Genomic DNA, 11,149 nt, shown 5'->3' on the forward strand with positions numbered 1-11,149 from the left:
AGTAAAACGTACCTCACGGGCCAAGATGCACAGCTATTCGTATATAAAAATTCGTTAATGATGTAAATGTTGTTGTATGAGCGGGCTCGAAACTATTAGTAAAGCTTTTCGTTTTAGGTGTTGGAGTTGTAAACAACCCAACGAAAAATGATACTTCAAAGGGAGGATACTGCCTGAAAAGTAAATCGCATTTTGGTCTCTAGGTGTAGCTTGACACATATATATCTGGTACACTATAGATCTACTTATTTTATCCATGGGTACACATCGTAGCCTTTCCTTACATTTAAAAATTATACCAGTTACATCGAAGCTTCCTTCAATACAGTACAGTAGAACCCCCTCCTTTGGGACACCCCTATTCTAGGGACTCTTGTATAATGGGACCCTTTCTCACGAAACGAACAGCAATAAATGTTTTCCCACTACGACCAACCACTACTCCGGGGACACCGGACACTCCAGGCCCTATTAAAGAGACGGAGACTCTATTGACTGCCAAATGGTTGATTCAACCCTAAAGAGACATTTTCCCACAAAAACAACAAAAATTCCCAAGATTCAACATCGTATCCAAAATGGGGAAGCTGTCCAAGAGAAATCCGATTTGTACAAAATGGGAAAATTTCTGTCCAGAATGGGGAAGTTTTGTGTCCAAAATAGGGAAGCTGTCCAATATAGAGAAATCCGATTTGTCCAAAATGGGGAAATTTTTGTCCAGAATGGGCAAATTCTGTGTCCAAAATAAGGACAAATTTTGGACAAATCGGATTTCTCTAAATTGGACAGCTTCCCTATTTTAGACGCAGTACTTTTCCATCCTGGACAGAAATTTCCCCAATTTGGGACACGATTATAGCGCCACCTATCGCTTTTGTCCTTATTCTGGACAAAATATTTCCCCATTCTGGACAGAAATTTCACCACACCTATTGATTAATAATGTGTATTGGTGAAAAGGGAGGGTACATATTCCTCCCCTGAATTTATAGCCTCTCTACCCGAACACTAACAGAATAGAATAATGACCACTATCATAAGTACGTTTTTAATCAATTTTTATCGTCTTTTTATTGTCATTTATATATTTTAATTAATTATATTTAAAGAAATATAAATAAAGGCAAATGTGGTTTTAACATCGAAATCAATCATCTTACGTATATACTCTATAAGCATATATTAATTTATTGGAACTACTTTTAACACTGTATCCTATAAATGAGAGAAAAAGCTGTTAAAAAAAATATAAATGTACACACACGCACATACTTATAACAGAGTATCATAATAAAAGTGGGACGAACTCACACAAGACAAAAAAATAATAATGTGATTTGATATATTATATAAAATACACAGTTATTAAACAAATAATAAGATAAGATAGAAATCTTACACAAAAATTAATACATTGATTAGCCGATTGGATATAACAATAAAAATACATACAGTAGAAATCAATAAAAAGAAAAAACCAAATAATCATAATTATTATTATCGTTAATAATTAATACAAAATGGATATCATACAAAATGGATATCATAATAATTATGATAATATATATTATTCAGGGAACACCCATATTAAGGGAACACTGTTTTAGGTCCCAAAGGTGTAGCGGTTCTACTGTATTCGAGAACCATCTATGGGGACGACCTAGATGGTACGTCTAGTTTACATAATTAAATGAGTTAATTTACATAATATGTAGCCGAAGTGTTACTTTTAAAATTCTGTTCTCAAATGAATATACTTATCTAGAGACTAAAATAAATTCTTTGCCTACAGTAGTTATGGAGACATGTAAATCATGTGGAAATTATCGAAACCATTTGAAAATAAGGTCACCGGGTCAAATGGCGTTTTCGGTAATTTGTTGAAAGGTTCTTGTTATATTAGAAGAATTAGATTTTGGGTTATTTTATGAGCTACATTTATCTAAAAAAAAATTAATATTGCAGCTAATACTACAACACCAATAACTTCTCTAATTAGTATTCCGTCGAAGAAAGTAGAAGAGTTATTATCCGACGAACGGTTATAACTGTAATTAGGTGGTGGTTGGTTCGAAGAGGAAGAATTAGTAGTCGAAGAATAAGAAGAAGAAGAGCTATTTAGACTTGTTAGATATGGGTTACTGTAAGGTGGTTGGTTCGAAGAGCGTCTTGCTGAATATCGGTTACTGTATGCATTATGCGGTGAAATGGTATAAGTAATAAGATATTCTGGATAAATCTGATCGTTATCAAACACTACAAAAATGGTTGGATTATCGACATTATCAACACAAGAGTCATAGGACCCCTTAGACTTATTTTCCTGGTCTTTAAACGGTGGCCGGGGCGTCTCTTTTTCACCAACTGTGTAGCTACCAACAAGAATTCTTGCAACAAACATCCTCTGTACACCAACAATGTCTTTCCAAGCATAATCATTGGAATACTTTGCTGACGTTGCAAAATAAGCTCCTTTTCCATAAATATGACCAACTCGAGAACCGTACAAGCGGAAGTCAAAATTGTCACGACAGATGTCGTCCAATTTATCCGGAGGTGTTCCATGAAACAGTCGACGCTCTTCAACCCTTCTATTAGACTTTTCTTTTACCATGGCTCTCTTTTTCCTTTTAAGATTAAAACAAAATAAATGTTTTAGTTAGTTACACAAATAGATATCATTTCCACCACCAACATCGTTAAGTCACCGTAGGCTTATGTCGACCATGAACTGAAAGTAACTCTACTGAAAATGCACCCTTATCGACTTTCTAGTAACTTCAATGGAAATGAACAGATCTAATACGTACGAATATGTTTTCAATAAACTCATTATTAGATAAGAGTTTCCTTTGTCGTGATTTACATTTGCTTTTAGATGAAAATATGAAATTGTAATTGAAAGAAGTTTTAAAAAAATAATAAGAGAAAATACGGTAATAATAATAAAAGAATATATTAGGTGTACTACAGTACGGTGGCCTGTAATTGTCAAGCAGGATACAAACGAATATATGTACACAATCGAAAAACTAAAAACGATTGCATATTATAAAGAACAAAATACATATTTAAAGAGCTCCGCAAAAAATTCAAAGAGGTTCGTACAGTACATGTACTTGAATAGCTCAGTGACACTTTCAAAAGGGCTTCTACAATATTGAAGAGCTCCGTAACAAATTCAATAGGCTTGCATTATTTACTAAAGAGCTCCGCAACACATTTTAAAAATGTAAAAAGTTCTTTAACCTGGAATATAACCTTAATTATTTTGTTCAAAGGATATTGCATAAACACTGTTTCTTTAGTATGGTTGACATGATTATATCATTATATAACATATACGATGATAAAAATGAAGCGGCTTTTTCTTTAAGGCGGTTTTCAGTTAAGCAAGAAATGAATAAATGCCAATACTATAATAATAAAGATATATTAAGAACCTTGTCTTGCATTTTACTAATATGAACCTTTCATTATACAAGACCAAATCAAGATTTCACAAAATATAACGAATGTCAACTTTGAGATATCGTGCAAACTTTTCTTGAATCCATAGATGATTTGCTTGTTAAAGATCGGGCCAATCAACAAATAACCAAGTGTATAGTTTAAGATATATATCGTAGTAAGTAATAAATCACAGTAATAACAATAATATCAGATATATTTCAAAATACCTTGCAAATGCTGTACTGCATCTCGAATTTTCAACCCGCTCAATCGTTGTTATTGCTCCTTCTGGAAGAGTTGCTGTAAACAATTCTGATATTTCTTTGTATTCTTCACTGTCTGTTCTCAGACTCGTAAGTCGATATCGTCTTATGTTGTTTGACCTGCAATGCAAGATGATAAATATTGGAAGAATTTCATCTGGTTGTGGAATAGGTATTAAATAAAATTTCTTTTCTTTTCGAAACGTACTGTAAGTTCGCTTATACTATTTTTGGTTGTTCAAAAAGAAATTTTATTTAATGATAAATATTGTTGAAAGGTGAGACATTCATGGGCTAAGGATCGTCCAAAAGACCAATAATTCAGGTTTATTTCCATTGGAGTCCTTGAGGTAATACAACCATTTAAAATGTAGATTTAAATTTAGATGATATTTCATAAAATTCACGATTGTTTTGGAATAATTTTCTAATTTTCTAACATTTTATACACTCTCAGAAAAATCCTGTCTGAGCTCTCTGAGAAATCCAAAATGGCCGCCATTTTAATTAGTCTATAACTTGGTAACCGCTTGTTGTCATAGAGTATTTTGGTGTCAAATAGTTCACAGTATATACATTTCTATTTGCTCTAACAGAAAATGTTGTCACAAATGGCTCCTACTGCAGTTTCTGGCAGTTTGACGTTTGACCTGGTCTTATCATATCTCGGTAATGGCTTGTCATAGAGATTGAGATTAGGCCCAAATTTTTACAAATCATGCATATTTTTATTTTGTGTATGTAATGAAATATTGTATCCTAAAATGACCGGAAAGGAGGTTATTGACCTCTTATTGACCTATCTATATATCATTTACCGTATCTCAAAAAATATTGACCAATACTCTCTGTCGCTTCGGACAAGATAGGTCATGGGGATAAAGCCTTGTATGTATACTAACATTTTTCCTATTGAAACACTTGCAGCATATTGTAGTTTGTAACGGTATACCCTGCTGTAAGTTCACTTCAATATTATTTTGCTCACGAAAATATAGTTGTTTACGGCATTAACTTAAAACCGGCAAATGTGACACATCACGATCTTATCGGTACACAAGTGTCTCTAGTATAATTAACTTATTTGTATCCAAAGGTTGGTCTATATAAATGACAAGATAAAAGGCTGATGAGCTACTTCTGTAGGCATACAAATAACATGACATAATCAACAAAGATATTAACAATGGATTTTTTCAAAGAAGATCAACACACCTATCTTATCTGACTTATCTCTCTATGATATCAAATTAATATAGGGGTTTTTCCAGAATTAGTTATAAATTGTATTTGTAAATCATAATGATAAATACTAATATATAATACCATTTTTATTAATAAGCATACTTACCTTATGTTCAGAGGGTACTTCTGTTATCGCCTTAACCTGGGGTTGGTCCGAGTAATCTCCGCTCTAATCGATCCCACATCTCTTGCAGACTGTTTACAAATAGCCCGATCAGATCCAGTTGTGACTGACGTCACTGGACTGTTACAGACTCCATCTGGTTTATATTTTAATATGCATAGGCCAGGTTATATCAAAGTGCGTAACGTTACGCGTGCATGTGACGTTTCGAAAAAAAAATAGTAGAAAAAAGAATGCAAAAACAAATTATTTAGTAAATAGTGCTCACTAATAAAGACAATTTAGTCCATCTAAATATATAAGAATTCAAAGGGTAAAATTGTACCATAGAAATTACGCGAAACTCGAACGTAGTAAAACGTGCCTCACGGGCCAAGATGCGCAGATATTTGTATATATAACAATTCGTTAATGATGTAAATGTTGTTGTATGAGCGGGCTCGAAACTATTAGTAAAGCTTTTCGTTTTAGGTGTTGGAGTTGTAAACAACCCAACGAAAAATGATACTTCAAAGGGAGGATACTGCCTGAAAAGTAAATCGCATTTTGGTCTCTAGGTGTAGCTTGACACATATATATCTGGTACACTATAGATCTACTTATTTTATCCATGTGTACACATCTTTGCCTTTCCTTACATTTGAAAATTATACCAGTCACGTCGAAGCTTCCTTCAATACAGTACAGTAGAACCCCCTCCTTTGGGACACCCCTATTCTAGGGACTTTTGTATAATGGGACACTTTCTCACGAAACGAACAGCAGCAATATATGTTTTCCCACTACGACCAACCACTACTCCGGGGACACCGGACACTCAGGGTCCTATTAAACGGAGACTCTTTTGACTGCCAAATGGTTGATTCAACCCTAAGAAGACATTTTCCCCATCACAAAAACAACAAAAATGCCCAAGATTCAACATCTTTTATTGCATTCAATTAATAATGTGTCTTAGTGAAAAGGGAGGGTACATATTCCTCCCCTGAATTTATAGCCTCTCTACCCGAACACTAACAGAATAGAATAATGACCACTATCATAAGTACGTTTTTAATCAATTTTTATCGTCTTTTTATTGTCATTTATATATTTTAATTAATTATATTAAAAAAATGTAAATGAAGGCAAATTTGGTTTTAACATCGAAATCAATCATCTTACGTATACTGTATAAGCATATATTAATTTATTACCTCCGCCAAGGAGGTTATATTTTCACCCCTGTATGTTTGTGTGTGTGTGTGTCTGTCTGTATGTCTGTGAACAGCCTGGAGGCCACAGTTTTTATCTGAATCTGGCAAAATTTGACCAAACCAAAAGCTCGGACGAGTTCGACTTTGAGGGGAAAAGGTCATAGGTCAAGGTCACAACTAACAAAAAACTACTCTTAACACTGTATCCTATAAATGAGAGAAAAAACTGTTCACACATACATATATATACTTATAACAGAGTATCAAAATAAAAGTGCGACGAACTCACACAAGACAAAAAATAATAGTGTGATTTGATATATTATATAAAATACACAGTCATTAAACAAATAATAAGATAAGATAGAAATCTTACACAAAAATTAATACATTATTTAGCCAATTGTACCCCTTTCACACAAAAGCAAAACTCCGGTGTTTTGGTGTGAAAGATAAAATCAAGCAACTCCGGAGTTTAAAACTGCGGGGTTGAACAGCTGAACATCCTCCGGAGAACGAACTGCGGGGACACCCCGGTGTTTTGGTGTGAAAGGTACCGACATCAAACTCCGGAGTTTTCAGGTCAAAAGGTAATCCTCACACGATCACTCATTGCTTTAGTATTATTTCAAAATACTTTAAATATTTGTAAAAAATATATAGCGGGTCTAGAAAATAAGTAGTATCAATAAAACCTAATTTGTATATTTTAGCTAATTTGCATTATTAAGTTCCTAAGGTGTGATAAAGTTGTGATTTGTAGAATTCCATCTCCTCAATACTGTATATTAATAAAGAAAAGCATTTGTTTGTAATTTGTTTGACTTTGGGCTATTTTATGAGCTACATCGATCTAAAAAAAGGGCTATTACAGCTAATACTGCAACACCAATAACTTCTATAATTATTCTTTCGTCGAAGGAAGTAGAAGAGTTATTATCCGACAAACGGTTATAACTGTAATTAGGTGGTGGTTGGTTCGAAGAGGAAGAATTAGTAGTCGAAGAATAAGAAGAAGAGCTAATGCATACTTGTTAAATATGGGTTACTGTAAGGTGGTTGATTTGAAGAGTGACTGTGGGCATGATACGGTGACAAATAAGTAATTAGATATTCTGGATAAACCTGATTGTTATCAAACACCACAAAAATACTTGGATTAGCTACATCATCAACACAAGAGTCATACATCCCCTTTGACTTATCTGCCGTGTCTTTAAACGGTGGCTGGCGCATCTCTTCTGTGCCAACTGTGTAGCTACCAACAAGAACTCTTGCAACAAACATTCTCTGTCTACAAGTACTGTCTTTTCCAGCATAATCATTGGAATACTTTGCTGACGTTGCAAAATAAGCTCCTTGTCCATAAATATGACCAACTCGTGTACCGCTTAAACGGAAGTCAAAATTGTCACGACAGATGTCGTCCAATTTTTTCGGCGATGTTCCGTGAAACAGTCGACGCTCTTCAACCTTTCTACTAGAGTTTTCCTTTAACATGGCTGTCCTTTTCCTTGTAAGATTAAAACAAAATAAATGTTTTAGTTAGTTACACAAATAGAGGCGGATTTATCTTTACCAACACCAACATCGTAAAGTCACAGTAGGCTTATGTCGACCATGAACTGAAAGTAACGTGATTTACATTTGCGTTTTAGATAAAAATATGAAATTGTAAATTGAAAGAAGTTTAAAATTAATAAGAGAAGATACGGTATTAATAATAAAAGAATATTATCGCAAAACTAAAAAACGATTGCACATTATAAAGAACAAAATGCATATTTAAAGAGCTCCGAAAAAAGGCTCGGACACGTACTTGAATAGCTGCGTAACACTTTCAAAAGGGCTTCTACAATTTGTTGAAGAGCTCCGTAACACCTTTAAACTGGCTCGCACAATATTGAAGAGCTCCGTAACAAATTCTTTAACCTGCAATATCACCTTAATTATTTTGTTCAAGAGATATTGCATAAACACTGTTTCATTAGTATGGTAAACATATAATATGTAATATCATATATCATGATGATAAACATGAAGCGAATTTTTGCTTTAAGTCGGTTTTCAGTTAAGCAAGATTAATTAATAAATGCAAATACTATAATAATTAAAAAGATATATTAAGAACCTCATCTTGCATTTTACTAATATGAACATTCATTATACAAGACCGAAGCGAGTTTTCACATTATAGCCTATGTCAATTTTGAGATATCGTGCAAACTTTTCTTGAAACCATAGATGATCTGCTTGGTAAAGATTGGATTAATCAACAAAATAACAAAATGTATAGAATAAAATATATCGTAATAATTAGTAATGGGTGTCTAGAAAACTCAGATCTCAGATATATCTGAGTTTTCTAGATCTAGAAAACTCAAATATCAAGATCTGAGTTTTCTAGTTCCAAAATGGAACTGGAAAACCCAGATCATCAAATGGATCGTTCCATTAATAGAGGGTAGCTTGTTTGAAATACTACAGTATTATACGTTTTCTTACTAAAAATAATAATTATTGTAATTTGTAGTAGCAGCCTACGACTTAAATCATAAAGAAATACAGTATACACCTTTTAAAATGCAGACTTAGCATTTAGGCCTAGCCTAGCTAAGCAAACTCAATTCAACTCAACGTGAGGTGGGCGCTATCCCGATGTATCGCGAAGAGTAGGCCTGGCCCGGGTACTAGGCTAGAAGTGGTCAACTCGTACCCAAAAAAACTCGTACCTATTCCTAACTTGGCTACTGACTCGTACCTCAACCAACTCGTACCCACACCAACTTGTACACCTAATTTTTAAGCCTACATTTTAACGGTAACGTGCACTGTATTTTCTTTATGATTTCAAACAAGCTACCTTCTGATAATAATGGAACGATCCATTTGATGATCTCGGTTTTTTGGAACTAGAAAACTCAGATCTTGATATCTGAGTAGATCTAGAAAATTCAGATATCTGAGTTTTCTAGATCTAGAAAACTCAGATATCTGCTAGATCTAAAAACTCAGATATATCCAATAAGTGTATAGTGAATTTTGTCCAAGATGGGGAAACCCCTCTCGATATATCTGAGATCTGACTTTTCTAGATCTGAGTTTTCTAGACACCCATAAATAACACATCTTAGTAATATATTTCAAAATACCTTGTAAATGCTTCCCTGCATATCTCATTTTCAATCCGCTCAATCTTTGTTACTGCTCCACCTGGAAGAGTTGCTGTAAACATTTCTAATATTTCTTTGAATTCTTCTGTTTTCTTACTAACTCTCTTAAGTTGATAATGTCTTATGTTGTTTGACCTGCAATGCAAGATGATAATATTGCTCAAAGGTGAGACATTCATGGGCTAAGGATCGTCCAAAACCAGGCCTAATTCGGGTTTATTTCCATTGTCCTTAAAGTAATACAACCATTTAAAATGTAGATTTAAATTTAGATGATATGTCATAAGATGCACGATTGTTTTTGACAAATTTTCTGACATTTTTATACTCTTTGTGCTTTTCGAGAAATCCAAGATGGCGTCCAAATGGTTGCCATTTTAATTAGTCTATAACTTGGTAACCGTTTGTTGTCATAGTATTGATTTTAGTCTCAAATAGTTCACAATACATTCCTATTCGCTCTAACAGAAAATGTCACAAAATGGCTGCTACTGCAGTTTCTGGCAGTTTGACCTTTGACCTGGTCTTATCATATCTCGGTAATGACTTTTCATAAAGATTAAAGATGTATTGTCCCTTTTTAAATATTTTGAAAAAAAGTGGGTCATTTTGAAGTATCATAATAGTCAAAAAAATAATAATTTAACCGAAATACAGACGTTTTTTGTTTAAAAAATAACTTTGACTTCCAGTCAAAGTTTTCAATCAAAACATATCTTATAATGCAACGCGCTCTGTATGCATAATCATAAAATTTCCTCGCGATATGTGTGAAAACACCTTCTCAACCGCAACGAGTTGTAAACAATCATAATTAGCATCATGCATAATGCATACTCATGGTTTGAAATCTTTGTTTACTTTCGCTAGTGTCGATTTTCCAGACGAAATGTAATCAAATTAATTTACCTGTTAATTACGTAAACTTGTTGTTTTTGGCTCGAATTTTCGACTTAAAGTGAATAACTTTAATATTACTTTGATATGGCCAATTTAAATTTAGAATATATTTTTTTTCATTTTTTGTGTTTCAAGGGACAATACATCTTTAAGATTAGGTCAACATTTTTCAAAACATGCATATTTTTATTTGGTGTAATGAAATATTGAATCCAAAATGACCGGAAAGGAGGTTATTGACCTCTTATTGACCTATCTATATATCATTTACCGTATCTCAAAAAATATTGACCAATACTCTCTGTCGCTTCGGACAAGATAGGTCATGGGGATAAAGCCTTGTATGTATACTTACATTTTTCCTATTGAAACACTTGCAGCATATTGTAGTTTGTAACGGTATACCCTGCTGTAAGTTCACTTCAATATTATTTTGCTCACGAAAATATAGTTGTTTACGGCATTAACTTAAAACCGGCAAATGTGACACATCACGATCTTATCGGCACACAAGTGTCTCTAGTATAATTAACTTATTTGTATCCAAAGGTTGGTCTATATAAATGACAAGATAAAAGGCTGATGATGAGCTACTTCTGTAGGCATACAAATAACATGACATAATCAACAAAGATATTAACAATGGATTTTTTCAAAGAAGATCAACACACCTATCTTATCTGACTTATCTCTCTATGATATCAAATTAATATAGGGGTTTTTCCAGAATTAGTTATAAATTGTATTTGTAAATCATAATGATAAATACTAATATATAATACCATTTTTATTAAT

At 33.4% G+C, this 11,149-nt stretch overlaps 1 protein-coding gene across 1 annotated transcript; it reads right to left on the minus strand.

Annotated features, from left to right (window-relative positions):
- Positions 1-7,301: 7,301 nt before the first annotated feature.
- Positions 7,302-7,781, minus strand: LOC144835359 (protein mono-ADP-ribosyltransferase PARP12-like). Its single transcript, XM_078690444.1, has one exon. It carries the CDS (start codon positions 7,779-7,781, stop codon positions 7,302-7,304), a length of 480 nt encoding a protein of 159 aa, XP_078546570.1.
- Between the last annotated feature and the right edge of the window lie 3,368 nt (positions 7,782-11,149).

The sequence above is a fragment of the Antedon bifida genome, chromosome 2, assembly GCF_963402885.1.
Source record: "Antedon bifida chromosome 2, ecAntBifi1.1, whole genome shotgun sequence".
Lineage (NCBI taxonomy): Eukaryota > Metazoa > Echinodermata > Crinoidea > Comatulida > Antedonidae > Antedon > Antedon bifida.

Coding starts and splice junctions, on each gene's coding strand:
- LOC144835359 (XM_078690444.1), bottom strand. CDS start 7,781: ATGTTAAAGGAAAACTCTAGTAGAAAGGTTGAAGAGCGTCGACTGTTT.